The 24,334-nt window shown below is 38.1% G+C and overlaps 1 protein-coding gene across 1 annotated transcript in view; it reads left to right on the forward strand.

Annotated features, from left to right (window-relative positions):
- SMG1 (SMG1 nonsense mediated mRNA decay associated PI3K related kinase) overlaps positions 1-24,334 on the forward strand; it is a 98,051-nt gene that overhangs the window by 50,394 nt on the left and 23,323 nt on the right. Inside the window, exons 24-45 of the mRNA XM_040635268.1 lie at positions 1,946-2,088; positions 2,231-2,432; positions 5,398-5,507; positions 6,176-6,323; positions 6,694-6,853; positions 7,916-8,036; positions 11,013-11,261; positions 11,590-11,874; positions 12,979-13,123; positions 13,256-13,394; positions 14,372-14,602; positions 14,705-14,882; positions 15,416-15,577; positions 16,134-16,351; positions 16,665-16,819; positions 18,274-18,496; positions 20,575-20,821; positions 21,212-21,441; positions 22,604-22,852; positions 23,360-23,498; positions 23,585-23,694; positions 23,817-24,035. Of these exons, the coding sequence (XP_040491202.1) occupies positions 1,946-2,088; positions 2,231-2,432; positions 5,398-5,507; positions 6,176-6,323; positions 6,694-6,853; positions 7,916-8,036; positions 11,013-11,261; positions 11,590-11,874; positions 12,979-13,123; positions 13,256-13,394; positions 14,372-14,602; positions 14,705-14,882; positions 15,416-15,577; positions 16,134-16,351; positions 16,665-16,819; positions 18,274-18,496; positions 20,575-20,821; positions 21,212-21,441; positions 22,604-22,852; positions 23,360-23,498; positions 23,585-23,694; positions 23,817-24,035 (4,063 nt within the window). The remainder of the gene's footprint in view (positions 1-1,945; positions 2,089-2,230; positions 2,433-5,397; positions 5,508-6,175; positions 6,324-6,693; positions 6,854-7,915; positions 8,037-11,012; positions 11,262-11,589; positions 11,875-12,978; positions 13,124-13,255; positions 13,395-14,371; positions 14,603-14,704; positions 14,883-15,415; positions 15,578-16,133; positions 16,352-16,664; positions 16,820-18,273; positions 18,497-20,574; positions 20,822-21,211; positions 21,442-22,603; positions 22,853-23,359; positions 23,499-23,584; positions 23,695-23,816; positions 24,036-24,334) is intronic.

Below are 24,334 nucleotides of genomic sequence, written 5' to 3' on the forward strand. Positions count from 1 at the left end.
CCACCCAGGCGCCCCATACTTGTTTTATAAATATTTTTGAGCTTGATTCTTAATTGATAACCTTTCATGTCAGAGTCTGGTACAAGCTAGAGTACTTGCTCATTAGCCCTGCGCACTCAACATTTTGCTTGGTAAATGAACATGAACCATAATAGTCTGTGTATATTTATGTCACTTTTACCAAATCTGGAAAATGTAGGAAATAAAGAACTGCTCATAATTCCATCTGCCAGTGATAACTGTTAGTTTTGATGGATGTGCCTTTTTAGTTCTTTTTTTCTTTCATATTCAGTCTTGTCCCCACTTTTCCCAGAAATAGTTGTGTTTTTGCTGGTTTCATTTTGCTCTTGCTACTCAGCACTATTTTAAAAAATATTTTGCCATGTTAAATATTTTACAGTGCTATTTTTAATGACACAGTTGTATTTTTTGTGAGTGCAGTATAATTTAACATTCCTTATTTTTGGACGATAAGATTATTTTTGATTTTTTTAAACTAATCTTAATGCATTATGGCACTTAATTCTTTATATAATTATGTTTATTTTCTTTGAATTCATTCCTACAAGTTGATTTACTAGAAGAAAGGCTATAGGCCAAAAGGCTTATAGTATGTTCTTTTGCTGAGTTACTGTACAGAAAACAATAATAATCCCTTCCTTTCACCTTTGTGAATACTGAGGGTCACTAAAAAACAACAGCTCTGCCACCATCATCAGTGAAGATAGTTTTAATTTACATTTGTTTATTAGTGATCAAGAGTAGGACTTTCCCCATATGTTCTCTTGATCATTTGTGATTTTTAAAAACATAGATTATGTCTTCATGGACTCTTATTTTTTCCTTTCTTGATCTGTGAGATTTTATTAGACAGCAAGATTGTTGATGCTGTCTAGTTTCTTGATTTGTAATTTGTTTTTAATATTTATGGTGGTTTTGGTACTTAGAAGTTTCAAATTGTGTCATTAGTATCTGTTACTTTATGAATTCTTCAAAAATTTATTCTTTGGAGCGCCTGGTGGGCTCTGTCGGTTAAGTGTCTGTCTTCAGCTCGGGTCATGATCCCAGGGTCCTTGGATCGAGCCCTACATCGGGCTCCCTGCTTGGTGGGGAGCCTGCTTCTCCCTCTCCCTCTGCTTGCCCCTCCTCCCCCCGCGCCCATCAAATAAATAAATAAAATCTTTAAAAAAAAATAGAGATTTATTCTACTTAGCCTTTGTGTACATTGAGATCAGATACTTACCAATATTTTCTGTTGTTTTTTTTTTTAAGTGAAGGATACCTTTGTGTTGCTGTTGTTGTTGTTGTTTTAAGATTTTATTAATTTACTTGAGAGAGAGAAAGAGAGAGACGGAGCAGTGGGAAGGGGAAGAGGGAGAGAGAGAGAGAAGCAGACTCCCTGATAAGCGGGGAGCCTGATGTGGGGCTTGATCCCAGGACCCTGAGATCATGACCCGAGCCAAAGGCAGAAACTTAACTGACTGAATCACCCAGGCGCCCCCTCTGTTATTTTATGCTGCCTTTTTTTTTTTTTTTAAGATTTTATTTATTTATTAGAGATATGCTTACGGTAGGGAGGGACAGAGGGAGAGGGTGGAAGTCTCAAAGGAGACTCTGCACTAAGCGCGGCACCTGTTGTGGGGCTCGATCTCAGGACCTTGAGATCATGACCTGAGCCAAAACCAGGAGTCAGACGCCCAACCAACTGTGCCACACAGGCGCCTCTGCCTTTTTTTTTTTTTTTTTTTTTTAATTTATTTTCATTTGTTGTGTGGAAAAAAATCTAATTTTGTGCACCCCAACCCCACACAAAATAACTCATTGTCTCCACTCAGTGTATTTATTTCCCTGCTCAATTTGTTGAGTGATTACCTTTTTGTTTGTTTTTTTGGAACTGAAGTTTGTGGATAATAAAAAATAAAGACTGTTTGAATTTGCATTAAAGGTTTGAAAAGGCCTCTGTGGAGTACCAGGAGCACTTGTGCGCCATGACAGGGGTCGATTGCTGCATCTCCAGCTTTGACAAATCTGTTCTCACATTGGCCAACAGTGGGCGTAACAGTGCCAGCCCCAAACATTCTCTGAACGGTGAGCACTTGGTATTTAAATAAAAGGTTGTAGTCAGGTAGTTTGTACTGACGATCTTACTGTGTATTTTTAGATTTTTGTGCTCTTTAAAATATTTATAACTGTTCTGGATTTCTCTATTTTATAAAATACATTCACTCAGGTGAGTCCAGAAAAACTGTGCTGTCCAAGCCAACTGACTCTTCCCCTGAGGTTATAAATTATTTGGGAAATAAAGCATGTGAGTGCTACATCTCCATTGCCGATTGGGCTGCGGTACAGGAGTGGCAGAATGCCATCCACGACTTGAAGAAGAGTACCAGCAGTACTTCTCTCAACCTGAAAGCTGATTTCAACTACATTAAGTAAGGACTTTTTTTCATTTAAATAAATTTTCAGTAGCTTTAAAGTCTTCTTCTATGGCAGAAAAATATTAAAATTGGTCATATCCACTATTGCAAGATATTTGAAGTTCTAATAATATTGCTGTTTGAAATGACTACAATGAGAAACCAACAGTGGTGAGGAAGGTATTCATGCAGTGGAAAATCAGTCTTGTCACTGTCGAAACAGTCATTCAGTATTGATTCTTAGAGCTTACAAAATAAATATGAAGAGAAATTTGTAACTGCTTTAGAAAGGGTCACATTTGATGACTGTTTCTAACTTATGTTTGAATTGATTGAAAATATTCTAAAGAGGGCAAAGTTTATGAACATTCATAAGTTAAATTCCCTTTCTTGTCTTTTTTTCTTCTTGTTCCTCTCCGCATTTATTAATCCTTTAATTCAAAATATATGTACTGGGGTTGCCTAGCTATCTCATTCGGTAGAGCATGCGACTCTTGATCTTGGGGTCATGAGTTCGAGTCCCACATTGGGTGTAGACATTACTTAAATAAATAAAAATTTAATTTAAAAAACCCACAAAATATATGTGGGTTTTCAAAATTTGTATACTGGTAAGTGGCTGGGACACAGGGGTCATTAGCTGTCCTTCCCATTGAGAAGCTCAGCTTCTAGAGAGTGAATGTGTTAATGGGTAATTTCTCCATTGAGCATGTACTATATGCCAGTCAGTGGGGTGCAACATTTCACGAAACACGAATTCTGACCCTTGAGGAGCTCCCTTCTGGAGGAGACACACAGACAAAGTTGGGAATGCCATCAGGACATTTGAGCAAAGACTTGAGAAACAGATCTGATAGAATAAAGATGTACTTTGAGTGTTCTGGAAATGCCCCGGAGGCGACTCTTGTTGAAAGCAGAGTGAATAATAAGAGATAAGGGTAGAGAGTAGGTGGGAACTGTTGAGAAGGACTTTTGACTCCTAATAAGAGAGACAATCCTAGGTGAGATTTGAACGGGAGAGGGATGTCCGGATCTGACTTCGTGGTTCACTCTGCTTTGTTGTGAAGAGACTGGAGGTGGATGGCAAGGGTAGACCACTAATCTGTGGGACAAAGGTAGAGGGAGAACAGGCACTATTAATTGAAGTAGGAGCACCCAGAACAATGGGGTGTGTTTAAGGTGCATGTGAAACATGCAGAGGAGATTGTTTAATAAGCAGTTAAGAATTGGATTTGGAGCAAAGGAGAAAAGTCTAAGCTAGAGAATGATTTGGGGATCATTAGGTGACAGTAAAAGACCCTCTTTACCTTCTCTTTACTCCAGAGCCTTTGTAAGCGACCAAGTTACAGATAAAGCTCTGGAGATGGGTGAGTGAAAAGTAAAGAGGACCAAGGTCAGAATCCTTACGAGCATCTTTGTTACCGGAGGGGAGAGGAAGCCATCGATAAAAACAAAGGCATTGAGGAAGGAAGAGTCTGAGATGTAGGAGAACCAGACTGGGGTAGTGCGCCTGGTCAGGAGCTCCAGAGACTGCACGCAAGAAGAGCTTTGTAGAGAGAGAAGGAGAAGCAGCTAGGCTGACTACTATTGAGTGTTGAAGAAACTTGGAAATCGAAAAAGCTCTAAAGGTTACTTGGGAAGTGAGTTTTTCGTGAAGTCAAGGAGAGGAACCTATGGCTGGAGGAGAATGTTTTGTATTTAAAGTATTAGAGAAAGTGTTCTTTTAAGCTCAAGGGAAGGAGTGACTAGAAAGCAGAGGTTGAAGAAACAGGATAAAGAACATTGATCGAAGGATTAACTGGGCCCCACCTTTTTTGCACCCAAGGAAAGTAGTTGGATATGGACAGAGTTTTGGAACGTGTAGATGGTGGATTAAGGGTAAGAATAGAGGAAATGAAAACCCGTGGGGCTGTGTGTGTGTGTATGTTTGTTTTGAGGAGTCAGTCATTAGCTGAGAGTGTGAGGGCATTGTAGAGCCTGGTGGGGACACATGGAACCTGACACTGGAGAGGACTCAGACCCTGTAGTGGCAGGAATGATAAAGGTGTTGTCACCATACCTCGACAGTTCATCAGTTGCGGCTCACATGGGAAGTGCCCGGTTGCCTTGGTCCAGGCTTGGAGCTTATAAGGAGGAGGCAGGTGCAGTCTTTGATGTTCCTAGTGCTGGATTTCTAGTGCTGGATTCAGGCTGCATTGTGAGGGTGGGGACACAGTGAGAGGGACAGGAAAAGATGAGTGATTAATGGAGAAGAGAGAGATTAAGAAACTGAATCATCTTGGTTGGAAAGCAGCTATAGTAGGAATGGGAACAGAGTGAATATTCTGAAAGTAGCAGCAGTAGGTAGGGAGCTAGAAGGCCTCTCGTCCTAGCATTGATGATACAAGAATAAAGGAGTTTCCGAGGCTCCACCTTTTTCAGGTGATATAAGGAGATGGAAAGGAAGAATTCTTTGAAAGAAGAGAAACAGCTTCCGTGAAACACGCTGGAGAAGGGAAGAGAGGGAGGGAGGCCAGCAGTAAAAGGTAGGATGAGGATGGAAAGCTGAGGTAATAGAACAGGAGCCTTCCAGGGGCCTGGGCTTTGGGTGGGGGATGGGGCCATGTAGCAAACTTAGAGGTAGTTAGGGGAGAATCAGATGTTGGCATTGCTCTACAGAGATCTGTCAGTTGGTTGGATGGGCCTCTGAGGATAACAGACTACAAAAAGAGGAAGGAAACATGGAAGGGTGAGTATGCTAAACTCTGAATGACTATTGCCGTGGCTTTCTGGTTTGCCACTCCCAGTTTTAGTGCCAATTAAATCAGTAGTCACATCTTCAAAATACAAGTAAAAAATGATGACCTATGTAGAAGGAACCCCATCAAGAGAATGTATGTAACTGTGCTGTGTTTTTCTAGAATTTGTTCTACTTTTTTTTAATAGTCCCACAGGTTGAATAGGTGTAATGCAAGCTAGCTAACTGGTATTTTAATTACAGATCACTAAGCAGTTTTGAATCTGGAGAATTTGTTGAATGTACTGAACAATTAGAATTGTTACCAGGAGAAAATATCAATCTACTTGCTGGAGGATCAAAAGAGAAAATAGGTATTTGAAATAATAATCTTAGAATTAAGTGTTTTATAGACAAGTTGCTCAAGATGTTTGGTTTACTATTTTAATGGAAAATCTGGAAGTTTTTGCACATTTATTTTGGGGCAGAATTCTATGTGAAGGAACATCTTTGCGTCTGTTTTACTTATATTTGATTTGGCAAATGAAAACAGTTTAAGTAAAATTAAACTTTGAGATTTATCTAGCCACGTTTGAAAAAGTTTAAATAGTCTTAAAGCTAAATATTTTTCTTGACTTCTTAATGTGGTTCATTAACTTCCTTACTGCAGCTTGGAACATTCTGTAAAATATTACACTAAAGTTAGTATTGTGAGTAATTTGTGTGTTAGCACTGAGTTGCTGGATTTGGTAAGATTTGCAACGTAGGGCTAGATTTGCCCCTTTAAAATGTAGTAGGTTGATTTACTGATTTTTGAACTTTGGAAATCAGCTGTTTTGAGGCAAATCTGGGATACAATTTGAATGTGGACTGTAATTTTTATATGGCTATCAGAAATGCTTAATCATAGTGTTTAGCTGCCTCAATTTAAATGTGAAAGAATGTATTCATTGGTGATAACTTTTTAAAACTGTCAAAATATCTCATCACTCTTAGACATTAAAAGCAAATTAACTTAATGGAATTTATTTAACTTCTGTAGATATGAAAAAACTGCTTCCTAACATGTTAAGTCCGGATCCAAGGGAACTTCAGAAATCCATTGAAGTACAGTTGTTGAGAAGTTCTGTTTGTTTGGCAACTGCGTTAAACCATATAGAACAAGATCAGAAGTGGCAGTCCATAACTGAGTAAGTTTAATCCTAGGGAGGTTAATGTGTACTGTGTATACCATATGGTAAACGTATGTACTTTGGGGAGGAGTCGGTTACGTGATCACTACAATGTTAGTCACGATAGCTTCATTTTAGTTGTAGAAGTCATGATACATGGATGCCACTTGGCAACATATATAGAGGTTGAAACTAAATAAACTGTAGAAATCCCCAGAAGCATGTCTTGACTTGCTTATGTCATTTTACTAAAGGGCAGACAGTTCCTCTTCCTTCCTCCTCTTTGGATGCCAGTATAGTAGCATCTTATCAAACTACCTTATCCCTTCAGTGATTACCCAGGTTGGAAAATCTCACTTATTAATTGACAGTGAATATCTTGTTTCAGAAATGTGGTAAAGTACTTGAAGCAAACCTCCCGCATAGCTATTGGACCACTGAGACTTTCTACTTTAACAGTTTCACAGTCTCTGCCAGTTCTAAGTACCTTACAGCTGTATTGCTCTTCTGCTTTGGAGAACACAGTTTCTAACAGACTTTCAACAGAGGTGTGTATATGTGTATCCTTATCAGGATATTCTTCTGACCATTTATAGGCATTCGTGTAGAATTTTTAAAAAATATTAATTTATTTATTTGAGAGAAAGAGCATGGAGAAGGGGCAGAGGGAGAGAATCTCAAGCAGACTCCCCGCTGAGCGACGAGCCTGGCATGGGGCTCAATCCCACAACCTATGAGATGATGACCTGAGCCAAAACCAAGAGTCAGACACTCAATTGACTGAGCCATCCAGGCACCCCAAGATTTTTTTTGAAATTTTAAAGTAGCATTTGTAGCATTTGTTGGACAAACTAGTAAATCCAGAAATCTAAAATGCCATTTTCAGGCATATTTTCATTTGAGAAATGTGTGAGGCAGATGGAGGAACCTAAGATACATCATTTCAAGGATGGCTAATTAATTTTTTTCTTTTCTTTCATTCTTTTTTTTTCTTTTTGGAAGAAGGGGGGGGTTGGTGTATGTAAATATGTTTTCCATTGACAGGTGTTATAAATTTTAGATTTGATTAAAGCAAAGAGTCTCTTAGGGACACCTGACTGGCTCAGTTGGTAGAGCGTGCTACTGTTGATCTCAAGAGTTGTGAGTTCAAGCCCCACGTTGGGTGAAGAACTTACTTTAAAAGAAAAAGTTGGTAATAGTAATGAAGACACCTCATTCTCTTCCCAAATAGGGTAAAGTTTAACCAAAGACGGGCCTGTCCCAAGGGAATTCTAGTCTTTGAGAATCTGCTTATAAAGCAGTAGTTTTACGTTTCTCTGTAATTCAACTTCTGCTTTATAGTAACTCTGGTGTTCATTTTTTATAAAAATGTGCTTTATTGATAAGTATTGGTAAATTGGACTTATTTTTTTTTTTTTTTGCAAAGCAAGGATTTTGCTCTTAGAGTGTCTTAGAGTGTTTTTCCTCTTGTGATTAGAAGCTAGTGAAGAAAGTGGAGAGTTTAATAGATGAGCCTGGAGTAGCCGGCTTATGGGGGATGCAGCTTACCTCAACCTATAAACATATAGAGAGGCTGTTTACATTAAGTAGTTTTGATTTTTCTTTGTCAGGATTGTCTTATTCCACTCTTCAGTGAAGCTCTACGTTCATGTAAACAGCATGATGTGAGGCCATGGATGCAGGCATTAAGATATACCATGTACCAGAGTCAGTTGTTGGAGAGGATAAAAGGTAATTAGGTTGTTTTTTTAAATAGCTTTGATTGAGATATAATTTACACATTTTAAGTGTACAGTTCCATGAGTTTTGACACATCTTCACCAGTGTAACCACCAATACAATCAAGATACAGAACACTGATCTTACCTCATAAGGTTTCCTTATGCCTCTTCCCTGACATCTGTCCTGTCCTGGACAAGCACTGATTTGTTGTCTATCACTGTAGATTAGACATGTCTTTACTAAAGTTTCATATAAATGGAATCATCCAGCTCTCTTGTGTCTGACTTCTCTTGTTCAGCATTTTATTTTTAAGGTTCCCCTGTGTTTTGTGTAGCAGTACTGTGATCCTTCCTGTTGTTGAGTACTGCCCATTCTGTGGCTATACTGTAATTGATCTCTGGGTCTTTTGGTTGATATTGGAGTTGTTTATTTTTAAATTTGGACTATTATGTATAAAGCTGCTATGAAATTCATGTACAGGTCTCTGGGTGAATGTATATTTGTGTTTCTCTTGAGTAAACCCCTACGAGTGAAATTGTTGGGTCATATAGTTCAGTGTTAAAAATAGTTTGGCATTTTCTTAGAAAGTGTTTGTACATTTCTTCTGGCATTTACATCCTTGGTAGTGCTGGTCTTTAATTTTAGTCACTGGTGCCAGTGTATAATAGTACCTCATTGTGGCTTGATTTGCATTTTCTTGGTAATTAATGAGATGGAACATGTTTTCATTTGCATAGTGGCCATTGTATATCTTACTTTGTTAAGTGTTCAGATCTTGCCCATTTTTTATTTATTTGTTCTGATACAGATTCTATGTCAGGTACAATATATTGCAAATGTTAAGTTTTAAACACTCCAAATGAATAGTTACGGAAGTAGTACTTGTATAAATATTAGTAGGTCTCTCTTTTTTTTAGTAGGTCTCATTTTTTTATTTTTTAATTTAAAAAATTTTTATGTTATTTTTTTAGTAGGTCTCATTTTTAAGAAAAATGTCTGTCATGTTAAAGGGATGCTAGCAATTTACTTTATTGTTTAAAAATGGAAAAGTTGCCAGAATTCTGTAGAATTTTAGTTGAAAATGTGGTAGCTAAGGTTACTGAATACATTTGTGTGTTAAATTTCAAATAAGGTTTTGCTGGGGTATGGACTTGGATTGCGGAGTGATTACTGGGAACTGTGACTCACCTGGATCCTCCTTGCCGCATACACTTGGGTTGGATCTTTAGCCCAGCATTTGCAGATGGAAGGCCCTTAGGGCAAGTCATTAAACTTCTGAGTCACTTTCCTCTTCAGTTATGGGTATGGCCTTGCACAGGAGATTCTTGTAAGGATTATAGGAAATGAGGCAAGGCATATACAAGCCCTAGCACAGAGCATGGCATATAATAGGACTACAAATATCATCTTCTTTCTCATCCTTCCCTTATTAAACAAGTTTTAAAATTGGGAATAAAAAATCAGTAACCCAGCAGTTACAGTTGGAGACAGAACTCCACTCCTCATTTCTTTTCCTTCTTCAGCAAGTGCTTATGAAGTGTGTGCTTTCTGCCAGGTATTGTGCTCAAAGTTGGGATGTAACGGTGAACAAGACAAGCCTGTTTTCTGCATTCCAGGGACCACAGTGATTCTAGAGTCTAGTAGGGAAAACTGACATCAAACAAGGGACGGCAGTATGGTGTGCTAAGTGGAAGTGAATGTACATTGTGCTTAAAAGAACATAACAAGGGCATCAATTTAATTCTAGGGATCAGTCAGAACAGGATTTGGGGAGGAAGTAACATTTAAGCTGTTACTTGAGGGAGGTAGGGATGAGATGGAAGGCAGTAGACTGGTTGGAAAAAAACAGGTGAAGGCCAGCAGCAGTAACAAAAGATTCTTAGATGACAGTTTGCCTAAGGGAGAGTGGGAAGAGAAGAAGCTGAGGGAGATGGAGATTGGAATGAAACATAAGACATCAGTGCCTTTCAAGGCAAATTGAGGAGTTGGGGTTTTGTCAAGGGAATAGTGGGAAGCCATCAAAGGGAAGTTACGTGTTCAGATTTACCTTTGTGTAAGATGATTTCAGTTGCAGGTTGGAGAATGGACTAGAAGAGGGTAAGACTGGGGGCAGAGGGACCAGTTAGGCTGAATTTCCTGCTAAGAGTAACCAAGGTAGTGGTAGTAGGGATAGAAAAAAATAAATATGATATGAGGGCTGCAAGTAAAGTCTTAAGATGACTGGCAGGCACCTGCTCAGGTAGCCAGGTTGATCACGTGCCTTTCCTTGAGTAAGGAATAACAGGAGAAGAAAGTAGAAGGTTTGGAGGGTGGTAGAAAATGGATTCCACTTGACACAGGTTAAAATTGCCCTTGAAATACCTGAGGGTAGGTGGCTGGTAGGCAGGTGGGACTCAGATGTCAGGTCTGGCCAGAGATAAAAGATTCAAGAGTCACCAGCATTTACAGGGTAATTGAAGCTACAGGAGCAGATGATATTGTCCAGGGAGAATATGCAGAGTGAGAAGAGTAGAGAGCCTAGAACTGACCCTGAGGAACATCAGTTTTAATGGATGGGTAGTGGATGAGAAGGCGACTGAGGATTCTTCAGAAAGGTAGGAGTGAACCAGGAGAGAATGGCATGATAGACGGGCAGAGGGTACTTACACAACAAGAGATGGTCTAGCCTTATTCTCTTTCCCCACCCTTTGGACTAGGCTCTTTACTAAAAAGATCAAGAAACTGAAAAGCTGATTTCTCGTAGCGAATGATTTTTACTTTGTCTGCTTCATCGTTTGCTTACATTTATTTCAACAAACGTACTGTTTATTATATGCCAAGTACTATGCTTAGCTGCTAGAGATTTAAAGGTAACGAAAAATGAGTTATCTTTATTTTGGGAGTTGGTAGGGAAGGGAAAATGGCTGGGGAAGAATTTTTGGCTATGTTTCCGTGCAGTCTGGGTTAGACCAATAAGGGACTAATGAAACGTTTTCTTTTTTCCAGAACAAACAGTTCCAATTAGAAGCCATCTCATGGAGTTAGGTCTAACAGCAGCAAAATTTGCTAGAAAACGAGGGAATGTGTCACTTGCAACAAGACTGCTGGCACAGTGTAGTGAGGTTCAGCTGGGAAAGACTACTACTGCACAGGATTTAGTCCAGCATTTTAAAAAACTATCAACTCAAGGTGAAGTGGATGAAAAATGGGGGCCTGAACTTGACATTGAAAAAACCAAATTGCTATATACAGCAGGTTAGTAAAATGAACTGTGGTTTATGTATGACTAAAATGAAAATCATGTGTATGAAAATGTGTATGATTTAAGGCAGTAATAGAAAAGTTGATTTTTTTTTTTCAGCTGTGGCAGAATATTTGCATTTTGAATAGTAAATTACCTGTAATTGACTTACCTCTGTAATTTGGTGCTTTAGGAAGAGGTAATTTTGTTATAGTGTATCAAAGTAAGAAGTGTTTCTAGAGATCATTGATTACCACTGAATTTACATTGTTACTTTACCCTGAAGTACTGTCAATCCTTTGCATCTAAGACTTCTAAGGGCTGGTTTTTTGTTTTCTGTAGGCCAGTCAACACATGCAATGGAAATGTTGAGTTCTTGTGCCATATCTTTCTGCAAGTCTGCCAAAGCCGAATATGCAGTTGCCAAGTCAATTCTGACACTGGCTAAATGGATCCAGGCAGAATGGAAAGAAATTTCAGGGCAGCTGAAACAGGTTTACAGAGCTCAGCAACAGCAGAACTTCACAGGTCTTTCTACTCTGTCTAAAAACATACTTGCTTTAATAGAACTGCCATCTGTTAATACAATGGAAGAAGAGTATCCTCGGATTGAGAGCGAATCTACCGGTAGGATTTCTTTATTTTACTAGCTTTAAAATAACAATTTTAGAAGTTACTTCTCCACTATTTTAAAGTTTACAATGTTAGGCTGGCCGTAACTTGCCACAAAAATTGTTCGCGTGGAAATTTAGTATATTATACTGTCCTGAAATAACTAAAACACATTTCTTTAGTATCTAATGCCACTGTGGAGGTCACCTAACTCTGCTCTGTTCCTTGGGCCTTCTCAAGCCACAGTGCTTTTATGGACTTAGATGTTTTTGCCGACAAGGTCCTGCTCCAGATATGTAAATTCCACCTCACACTGGGAGGAGCAAGAAAGATACACAGTAGTTGCCTGTGGTCTCCTTGGCTGGTAGAGCACAAAAACTATAGAAAGATGAAAGTTTCACATTCTGACAGTAGTGTTAGTAACAGAAAGGTCCTTGACAAATAGGGTAGTTCATTCAGTGTTGGAGTGTCTGTTCTGTCCAAGTTTTACAGAGTGGGAGATAGTTAACCTCTTCACTGATAAGAATATACTTTTATTTTTGTTATGAAGCCTAGAATTTTAATTACTTACGTTGGTCTTGTAAAATAATTATAATCTATGTAACTTTACAGTCTTGATATTCATAAGTGATGTGTCGAATGGCATTATAGCAGGTGATTTCTTCATTTCTAAACTGTGAATAAAGATATTTACCTCATGAATTTCTGACTGAATGAGATTGTTTACTGATGACCTATATATTATCTTTGCCAGAATGTTCAAGCTTAACCAATCACAAGGAAAGAGCCAGTTATACCTAGAATTCAAGACATTGTACAACACATGTGACACCTGTGTTGTCAGGAAAGATATTTATGTGGTTTACAAGGTGATAATTTAAGCTGCCTTGTGAAGCCGAGTGATTGATTTCAATATATGAACCTTTTAGAAAAAGCATAGTAAAAATGTGTTCTTTGATCAAATTTTTACTGTAATATTCTGGAACTTAGTGATAGCTTACAAGTAATAAATCCCTACAACGTTGGTAGGAATGCTGTTTGAAATTTATGAATGTAACATTGCTGAGTCCTTTCATTATTATTATTATTTTTTTTTTTTTTTTGGGTCCATTATGGCAGTACATATTGGAGTTGGAGAACCTGACTTCATTTTGGGACAGTTGTATCACCTGTCTTCAGTACAGGCACCTGAAGTAGCCAAATCCTGGGCAGCATTGGCTAGTTGGGCTTATAGGTGGGGCAGAAAGGTGGTTGATAATGCCAGGTATGTATGTTGAAATGTGTTGTTTATTTAATGCATTGCAAGATAAAGATTTGAAATGTCTGCTGTCATGTTTTGGTAGCTTGACATGACAAATTTTGGTAGCTGGAACCAGTGACTTGTTTATTTTTATAGTCAGGGAGAAGGCGTTCGTCTGCTGCCTAGAGAAAAATCTGAAGTTCAGAATCTGCTTCCAGACACTATAACTGAAGAAGAAAAAGAGAGAATATATGGTATTCTTGGACAGGCTGTGTGTCGGCCAGCAGGGATTCAGGCAAGGAAAACATCATACAGTGTTCGGGAGAAATGGTGTTAAGATCACTGTTTTAATTCATTGATTTTGAAAAGGTTGATCACATATACTTAATTAAATGTCGAATGGGGTTTAGGCAGTTACTGTTACAAATCAAAACTTTGAGTTTTAAAGTGAAAGTGAGTTATACTTTTCTAAGCAGAATGTAATACCTTGAGAAATCATTTCCTTAAGGTCCTGTTACAATAGGTGAAGTTGGTTTTATGTGAATTAAGTTTCTCTTTTAATTGTTGTTTTGATCAGACATTAGGTTCTTAACACTAGCTTGGGACCTTTTAAAGTACACCAGTGCCTGAATACCACCCCAGATATTCTGAGTGGGACGTGGGTGTGTGTATTTAAGCTTACTAGGTGATTCTAATTCATAGCCAGAGTTGAAAACTAGTAGACTAAATGAGCTGTAGGATTTATTCCCTCTCAGCTCAAAATTCCGTTAATTCTAGAATGTTAAGAGTTATTGAGTTTTTAGATAGACTTTTTAAAAGTTTGGATTTATTTCATAGGCTAAACTGTACTGACTCATCTTGCTCTAGACCAGCATGTATCAGTGTCTGCCCGAGCTGGCGTTATGTACGTGCGCATTACTTTTATAAAGAGAGTAAAGTCTGTTGTGAGTGGATTCTGTATACATTCAAGCCTCAAACTTTTGAACAGATTACATTTAATGTTCTGCAGGTAGCATATTGTATTTTAACTTAGACGCATTTAAAGTACCAAAAAACAAAGTCTTATATCCTTCATTAGCTACATCAGTAAATACATCATACAGAGGAGCATAATGACATTGATTTAGCATGTATGAAACTAAATGTGAATTAATTTTATTTTTTATAAATGAGAAAAATGCTTTCATAGGATAGGAAAATCGTGTACCTTTTCCCCTTCCTTTTCTTTGTGTGTTAAAAAAAATTAGCATTTTACGCCCAAATTTTCTTCAGGATGAGGACATAACACTTCAGATAACAGAAAGTGAAGATAATGAGGAAGATGACATGGTTGATGTTATCTGGCGTCAATTAATCTCAAGCTGCCCGTGGCTTTCAGAACTTGATGAAAGTGCAACAGAAGGAGTTATTAAAGTGTGGAGAAAGGTTGTAGATAGAATCTTCAGCCTGTACAAGCTGTCTTGCAGTGCATATTTTACTTTCCTTAAACTCAATGCCGGTCAGGTAGGTATCCTGGTGTTTGGTTCTAAGAAAATATATTTGACATTTCTGTCCTAGCACGCAAAAACAGTATTCTTATTTCTGCCTTTCACCTTTCCCTCTTAGATTCCTTTAGATGAAGATGACCCTAGGCTACATTTAAGTCACAGAGCAGAGCAGAGTACTGATGATGTGATTGTGATGGCCACACTGCGCTTGCTCAGATTGCTTGTCAAACATGCCGGCGAGCTTAGGCAGTATCTGGAACATGGCTTGGAAACAACACCTACTGCTCCATGGAGAGGTAATAGTCTAAATAAAATATTTTAGGAAAAATTATTTCGGGGTAGGATATATAAGACAATAAAAAAGTAGTTTATGTTTATAATTTTAATGTGTTATAGAATACCTTAACATTAGTTGATAGGACACTATGAACTGCATGTTACATACTCTTCTCTCCCACCTTTCAGAGAACTAGAAGGCTGACAGGCGGCAGGAGCTTTATGGACACAAAATGAATTTTGGAGACAGTAATGAAAATAAGTTTCAAAATTTTTGTATGTCCTTTGTTAAAAATTCTCTGTCTTTTACAGGCATTCATAGAAAATACATTTTGCCAGAACATTGTTGAATCACTCTGCATTTTGATTATAGCTCTGTACCCTAACCAAACTTGCAAATCAAGAACTATTGTTAGGGTTCTTTGTTATCACAGGGAGAAATTTGAGGTCCTTAGAACTGATTCTGACACACATCAGGTTTTATGCTTTTGCATCTACTATGTTGACAGTTTTTATTGACTTTAAAGTACCCTTCTTTCTTCTTATCCTGAAGGAATTATCCCACAGCTTTTCTCACGCTTAAACCATCCTGAAGTATATGTGCGCCAAAGTATTTGTAACCTTCTCTGCCGAGTGGCTCAAGATTCCCCGCATCTCATACTGTACCCTGCGATTGTGGGCACCATATCACTTAGTACTGAATCACAGGCTTCAGGTATGGAATATTTAAAATACTGCTACTTTAAGTACAAATTATTTTGCAGATAATGTCCGTTAGGTAAATTTTTTTCAGCTTCCTGTTACAGAGTTGATGGAATTTGTGGTTTTCAGTAATAATAATTATTGTTTATTGAGATAGTAACTGCTGTGTCTAGCACTAGGGGATGTGCTTTACACGTGCTCTTCAGTCTCACAGTAACCCATTTAGGCTTAGAGAAATTGAGCCAGTGCTCTGAGGTTCACCGATGAGCTGAGTAAATGGTAGAGAAGGATGAAACCAAGCTCTAGACTCTGGCTGCGAGAAAACTTTACTTATTGAGACTCATTTATTTTTTTTCCTCATTTATCTTCCATTTGCTTATAATATTAATAAATATAAAAGCTTACTTTGTGAAACGGCAGAATATCCATGATCTTTGGTTAATTTAATGCATGGAAGGCAAACTAATTAAGTGAGTGCTCTGGAGTTGACTGGACTACCAATGTTTTCCTTAACATATGCACATAGGAGAAACATCCAAAGTGTACCTAATTCTTCCATTTTCTTATAGGAAATAAGTTTTCGTCTGCAATTCCAACTTTACTTGGCAACATTCAAGGAGAAGAGTTGCTGGTTTCTGAATGTGAGGGAGGAAGCCCTCCTGCTTCTCAGGATAGCAATAAGGATGAACCTAAAAGTGGATTAAATGAAGACCAAGCCATGATGCAGGATTGCTACAGCAAAATTGTAGATAAGCTGTCCTCTGCAAACCCAACTATGGTGTTACAGGTACAAAACACAATTCGTATGTTTTTAAGTAATTTTTATTATATCCCCCCCTACCAAACAACCTGAAAACAAAACCCATAAAAACTGTCATGGAAATGATACTTGAAAAACAAAAAGGCTTTTAGAATAATCGAAATTGGCTTTACAATTCAGTATTGGTTTTATAAATCTGTATTTATAGAATCACTAATCAAGGTTCTCTGAATATATAAAGAACAAAAGATGCACATGTGGAACTTGTAATTTCTAGTGTTTGCAAAACTGCTGTGTGTGAGCTTGTAGATGAGCGTATTCGGATGTCCTGTGTGTGCAGGTCCAGATGCTTGTGGCTGAGCTGCGCAGGGTCACTGTTCTCTGGGATGAGCTCTGGTTGGGAGTTCTGTTACAGCAACACATGTATGTCCTGAGACGGATCCAGCAGCTGGAAGATGAGGTGAAGAGAGTCCAGAACAACAACACCTTGCGGAAGTATGTTTTTGTACACTTTTACTCTGAAGATGAAGCTACCCCCACCCGCCTTTAATGTAAAATATACAAAACATAAAGTGTGTTATTTTAACCAATTTTAAGTGTATAATTCATTCGCATTAAGTATATGTACAGTGTTCTGCAACCAGCACTACTGTTCATTTCAGGAACTTACTCATCCCAAACATAAGCTCTGTACCCACTAAACATTAACTCTCCATTGCCCCTAACCCTAGCGCCTTTTTATTCCTATTCTACTTTCTGTCTCTGTGAATTTGACTACTCTGAGGACCTCATGTAAGTGGAATCAAAGGTATTTGTTCCTTTGTGTCTGGCTTATTTCATTGAGCATGTTTTGAAAGTTCATCCATGTTATAACATGTATTGGAATTTCCTTCCTTCTAGCACTGAGTAACACTCCATTGTATGGATATACCACATTCTGTTTTGCAGTCATCTGTTAGTGGACATTTGGGTTGCTCCTACCTTTTGGCTATTGAGAACAGTGTTTCTGTGAACGTTAGTGTACAAGTATCTGTTTGACCCCCTGTTTTTAGTTATTTTGTGTATGATCCAGTAGATTTGCCTGGGTCATATTGTTACTCTATGTTTAACTTGTGGAGGAAGCACCAAACTGTTTTCCTGCACCAGTTTACATTCCCACCAAAAGTGCACGAGTGTTCATTTTCTCCATATCCTCACCAGTATTTGTTATTTCTTGTTTTTTTAATATAGTAGCCATCCTAATGGATGTGAAGTGGTATCTCATTGTGGTTTTGACTTGCATTGCTCTAACCAGTAATGATGTTGAGCGTCTTTTTGTGTGCCTTTTTGATCATTTGAGTATCTTCTTAGGAGAAATGTCTGTTCAAGTCTTTTTCCCATTTTTGAGTTGGGTGTTTGGAGGTTTTGTTCATGTCGATTTAGGAGTTTGCTCTGTGTTCTGGTCATTAGCCCCTTTTCAGATATATGATTTGCAAATATTTTTTTCCTATTCTGTGCATTCTTTTCACTCTCTTAATAGTGTCGTTTGTTGCATAGAAGTTGAGTTTGATACGTAACCTTGTTTTTCTGTTTTTTCTTTTGTTGCCCGTGCTTTGTACCATATCCAAGAAATCATTCCTAAATCAGGTGTCCAGAAGCTTTCCCCTACATTTTTTTCTAAGAGTCTTAGGTCTTAAGGTCTTTTATCCATTTTGAGTTATTTTTTTACATAATCGTATAAGGAAGGTAAGGGTCCAGCTTCATTCTTTTGCGAGTGGCTATCCAGTTTTCCCAGCGCCAGGTGTTGAAAAGCTGCCTCTTTCATGTGCTGGGTATTTTACAATGCTGTCTTTCTAAGTTATTATGCTAATATTTTATTTATTTTCGCTTATTTGTTGATTCTGTTTCCTTACACTAGATGCATTTAAACTGTTTGATGTTTGTAAAACTCTTTATGTCTTCCTGGCCAGAGAAGAGAAAATTGCAATCATGCGTGAAAAGCACACGGCTTTGATGAAGCCCATTGTGTTTGCTTTGGAGCATGTAAGGAGCATCACCGCAGCCCCTGCAGAAACACCTCATGAAAAGTGGTTTCAGGATAACTATGGTGAAGCAATTGAAAATGCTCTTGAAAAGCTGAAGACACCATCAAATCCGGCAAAGCCTGGAAGCAGCTGGATTCCATTTAAAGAGGTACAAAAAAATCTCAAGAATGCTACTAAAATGGGAAATTCCATATGAAATACAAAATTTAAATATGGGGACTCTCCTTACTTGGAAAGTGAGAGATTTTGTAGGTCCATGGAAGGCAGCCTATGACCAGTTGCTTATAAGGAATGTAGAGAGAGGTGTTTTCTTCATTTTGAGAATTTGGGAGCGAATGGGCCTAAGGCAGCAAACTTTTATCTATAGAGGGTTCGTACTAGGGAAGAATATACTGTAAGAAATTAGTTAAGGAAAGGGTCTGGCCTTGAACTAAATATTGATGGCTTGCTTTATTGTCTTCATAAAAGATTACAAAAATTAATCTTGTACCTATTTAGCTTTTCTTAGGGGTAGTAAATATTTCTAACACAAACTATTCACATGTAACATCAATATTTATAAGTAACTGTTTGAAAATCAATTTTGCATAGGCTGTATGGGGATGATTAGCATATTTAAATATTTGAGAATCCTTACCCCCCCCCTTTTTTTTTTAAGATTTATATTTATTTGAGAGTGAGATAGCACTAGAGAGAGAGAGAGAGAGAGTGCAAGCCATGAGTAGGGGGCAGAGGGAGAGGGAGAAGCAGGCTCCGGATGGAGCAGGGAGCACAATGTGGAACTTGATCCCAGGACCCCTGGATTGTGATCTGAGCTAAAGGCAGACACTTAACTGACTGAGCCACCCAGGAACCTGAGAATCCTTATCTTTTATGTTTTGGTCCCCTTAATCTGTATTTGCTTTGGTTTTTTCTGGTATAGAAACAGCACCATTATTTGGGAAGCCTATTTATTACCCTATAGCTTTTTCTTTTTTTATCCTTTCTTTCTTACCTTTATTGCTCCTGATTTCCTTACTTTAGCAATGAAAAAACTATTAAAAGGTCCAGTGTAGAAACAAAGAGTACACCTAACTTTAAGTAGTAAATGCTATCTAGAGGAAACTAGAATAAATGGTAAATTCATAGTAAATAGCTAGAAGCGCAAGACTAGAACACTGACATGAAGGATGAAGTTTGTTGTGTGTGGCCTAGCCAAAACTTTTTTGCTTGCATTCCAATAGCAGTTTCTTGCTTGTCTCCTATTCAATAAATCAACTAAGAAAATCAAAGGAAGAGATAACAGGAATACATTTAAAAAAATAATTGTTATTTATTGATGCATTTCTAAAGGATGTATTGTTTAGTTTCTGCCTGTTTTTAAACTTCATATAAATGAGATCATATATATATATATATATGTGTGTGTGTATATGTATATATATTTGCGTTTATTCTATAATTGATGGGTCAGTATTAGGCTTTTATGATTCATCCATATTTTGTATGCAGCTGAACATTGATGTATTATGGGAAAGTGCTACAGTTTATCCATTGTGTCCTGTCTGTGGGTACTTGGAATGTTTCCAAGTTGTCCTTTTCCTTTTATGGAACAAAGCTCGCTGAGGATTGATTAAACATTTTTCATATGAAAGCAGAGCTCAGAGTTAATTCAGGTGCACATTATTAAGTTAGCTAAAAGTAGGGATACAACTATATATGCGATCCACTCCCTACGAGTTATTAGAAGGGGTTGTGGTGTTAATTCTGCATACTTTAAGTGGTCAGAGCTCTTAAACTGTTACCAGCTTTTCAAGTGGCTTCTAAGGGTCTATCTACTTGACACCCAGCAGCTGTCAGTTTTATCTTTTGCTCTATTGTAAGGACTTAATTGATTTGTTTTCGCATTGATAAAACGTAGCTTAATGTGGGGAATTAGCTTGCTACCAGCCCTAAATTTAGTGATCATAGCAGTGCTTTCCTTCCATCTGCTATGATTGCATTGGTTGTTTGGACAGAGAAGAGAGAGGTCTAAACAAAGTAGAAATCACCTAGATCATATCAACACACTAGTATTTTCTCTCTCAGGATGGCCCAAGTATGTAACATGAAATTAAATGTAGGAACTATAATGTGAGACATCTGTATTCGTATTTTAAGTTTACTTTTATGCCAAATTGAATGTGGAAGAAAGTTAAGTGTTGGAGTGATAACATAAACCTGTTTTTCCCCCTCTTATAAATACAGATAATGCTGAGTTTGCAACAGAGAGCACAGAAACGTGCAAGTTATATCTTGCGTCTTGAAGAAATCAGCCCATGGCTGGCTGCCATGACTAACACCGAAATTGCTCTTCCTGGAGAAGTGTCAGCTAGAGACACTGTCACAATCCACAGTGTGGGCGGAACTATCACCATCTTACCTACCAAAACCAAGCCAAAGAAACTTCTCTTTCTAGGGTCAGATGGCAAGAGCTATCCTTATCTTTTCAAAGGTGGGATTTAAAACAAGAGCCTTAATTTGATTATGAATGCTTTGTGTATGAATGTGCTGGGAGAGAATTGTTCCAGGTGAATAGCCTGGATTGTCTTGTATCTTCTGTGATTTTGAATGGAAGTGGTTGGAGGCTGTGTCGTAAGATTTTCCATTCCCTCTCATCTCTTTGCTTAAGAACTTACATAAGCAGAACTGAGGTACAGCTAATAATGCTAGTGTCTAATACCTTGTGACTGAATGGAATGTCCTTTAATGGTCCCATTATGCTTCCTTGGCTCTCAGTTCTTGACTGCTACTGTTGAGAGGAAACACAAAAGTGATATATCTGTAACCCCATCCCCAGCCCATTTGGTCACCACTCTAGCTACTTTAAGTTTTGTTTCCATAGGATTAGAAGATTTACATCTGGATGAGAGAATAATGCAATTTCTGTCTATTGTGAATACCATGTTTGCTACAATCAATCGCCAGGAAACACCCCGTTTCCACGCCCGACACTATTCTGTAACGCCACTAGGAACCCGATCGGGACTAATCCAGTGGGTGGATGGAGCCACACCCTTATTTGGTCTTTACAAACGATGGCAACAACGGGAAGCTGCCTTACAGGCACAGAAGGTTGATAAATTCAGATATATGTGTACTTTTATTTGAATTTCTGTAAAAACATATATTAGTCTCTTTCTTGTTCTGTGTGAAATACTCATAGGCTTACTGTACTTGAACATTTTGGTAAGTTTATAAATGCTATAGAACAGACTTGAAATATCTAGGAAAGTGTTTCTGAGGCATATTTTATAAAAATAAAGTTTTTTTTAAGATTTTATTTATTTGACAGAAAGAGAGGCAGCGAGAGAGGGAGCAAAAGCAGGGGGAGAGGGAGAAGCAGGCTTCCCGCTGAGCAGGGAGCCAGATGTGGGGCTCAATCCCAGAACGCGGGGATCACACCCTGAGCCGTAGGCAGACACTTAATGACTGCGCTACCCAGGCACCCCTGCTTTTAAATTAAATTTACAAATAAGAGAGCTTTGAAAATCAGTTTCTTTTAAGTATGTAAAAAAAAAAAAAGCAACTACATTTATAGTTAATTTTAATTACTGTGATGTCATATTTTGTGCCTGTGAAATTTATCACTCTGATTTAGACTAGGGATTTAATTTAGAATTCATTCTAGCTAAGCATCTGAGTGCTTATTAGTATATAGGAGCAGTACTAAGTGCTACAGAAATAAAGATAAGTTTTATACAGTCTCAACCTCAGGAGTCCATATCTAGCCAAAATAATTATTCTAATTAGGGTAGGTATGGGAAGGAGCAAGAATTTGAAAGGAGTCAAGTTTAAAAAATAAGCATAGGAGACTTCAGAACAATTATTGAGGGTTAAATGAGAAATGGGAATTAGGGGCTATCTAAATTTTTGAATACTGTTAATTTTATATTGATGATTGAGTCATATCAGTAAAGAGTGAAATTTGTGCATAAGTTAATGACATTTTCAGTAGAATTATATGTTACAAAGAAGAATGTAAATGTTGAGTTTTATTGAAGCTCAAGAAAATAGATCAGTAGACTAAGTTTTATATAGTAAAGTGGTAGTACTTAATTAAGAGAAAGATAGGTAAGTTGTAAGAAAGATGCACAGTCCAGAGGAATTTGTGCAATTTGGCCAGGAAGGTGGAGGATGCCACTCAAAAACCAGTTCTTAAAATACTACTTTAAATTCAAAGTAATCTTTATCTGTATTTAAATAAAGTTGATATTTTTCTTAAAATTTTTTTTAGGCCCAAGATTCCTACCAAACTCCTCAGAATCCTGGAATTGTACCTCGTCCTAGTGAACTTTATTATAGTAAAATTGGCCCTGCTTTAAAAGCAGTTGGACTTAGTCTCGATGTGTCCCGACGGGATTGGCCTCTTCATGTAATGAAGGCGGTACTAGAGGAGTTAATGGAGGCCACCCCCCCCAATCTCCTTGCTAAAGAGCTTTGGTCCTCTTGCACCACACCTGATGAATGGTGGAGAGTCACACAGGTATGTGTTTTGTTTTGGGCTGTAATCAGTATTATTGTTTCTTTTGCCTGCTTCCTGTCTAGTCTGTATTGTTCACTCTCCTCCCCTTCCCCCTCGTCTCGCTCCAGACTTGGTAGTTTAGGACCTGTATTCGAGTTTTACGTTACACTTATTTTCATAAGGTGTGACCATGACTGTGTGAGGGCAGAACAGAGGGGATGATGGTTGGAGTGAAAAGAAGAATAAAAGCTTGAGAAAGGGAAAAACTAGGGAGGCTGAAAATAGTTTTGTTTTTTAAATCCAGCATTAGGATACTAAGTAGGACCAATAAGGACCACAGTGTTGTCTGCTGCTGCTCAGTGCAGAGCCTCTGGGGCCACTTGCAGCATCCCTTAGGAATGCTATTTAGAAATGAGGGAGTGGGATTATGGAATTCTGTAAATTTTGGAGCATCAAGTCCATGTTGGAAGGAAGTTTGCTGATGGTGTTACAACTTGCTCTCCTCACCCCTTCTCCCCTCTTGTTTAGTCTTATGCCAGATCTACTGCAGTCATGTCTATGGTTGGATACATAATTGGCCTTGGAGATAGACATCTGGATAATGTTCTCATAGATATGACGACTGGAGAGGTGGTTCACATAGATTACAATGTTTGCTTTGAAAAAGGTAAAATTAAATTCGACTTTTACATTTATGTGAGGGTCAGATGTTTTTGGTGAAAGGACAAAAATATAACAGTTTGTCTTTTCAAGGTAAAAGCCTTAGAGTTCCTGAGAAAGTACCTTTTCGAATGACACAGAATATTGAAACAGCACTGGGTGTAACTGGAGTAGAAGGTGTTTTTAGGCTTTCATGTGAGCAGGTATGTTGTTTCTCTTGCACCTTTTAATGTACCTGTTAAATTAACAAATCTTGTGGAATGAAAAACTACATTTGAGTGAGGAAACTTGTGGCAAAACCTGATTAAAATACCTCTGAAAACAGGTTCTACACATCATGCGGCGTGGCAGAGAGACTTTGCTGACATTGCTGGAGGCCTTTGTGTATGACCCCCTGGTGGACTGGACGGCCGGGGGCGAGGCGGGGTTTGCTGGCGCTGTCTATGGTGGAGGTGGCCAGCAGGCTGAGAGCAAGCAGAGCAAGAGAGAGATGGAGCGAGAGATCACCCGCAGCCTCTTTTCTTCCAGAGTAGCTGAAATTAAGGTGAAGGCAGTGATAATAAGTCATCACCATCTTTTTACTAGTGTTAACATGTCCACCAAGAAGCTGGGTAAAGCTATCTTTTAATAAAACTATCTTTTAAAAAGTATTTTTGGAAGACTATCATGTATAATACTGAAATGTCAGTGAAATAGGGCAATTTGATGTCTTTTTAGTAGGAAATGCTCCCATACAAAGACACACAATCACACTCTTATTCATTGGAGGTGGGTTAATGATTTGGGGGAAAAAAATTACACCTTTTTTAATACATTGAAACGTGTTTCCAATGATTATTTTAG

This window comes from Ursus maritimus, unplaced genomic scaffold (assembly GCF_017311325.1).
Source record: "Ursus maritimus isolate PB19 unplaced genomic scaffold, ASM1731132v1 scaffold_2, whole genome shotgun sequence".
Taxonomy (NCBI): domain Eukaryota; kingdom Metazoa; phylum Chordata; class Mammalia; order Carnivora; family Ursidae; genus Ursus; species Ursus maritimus.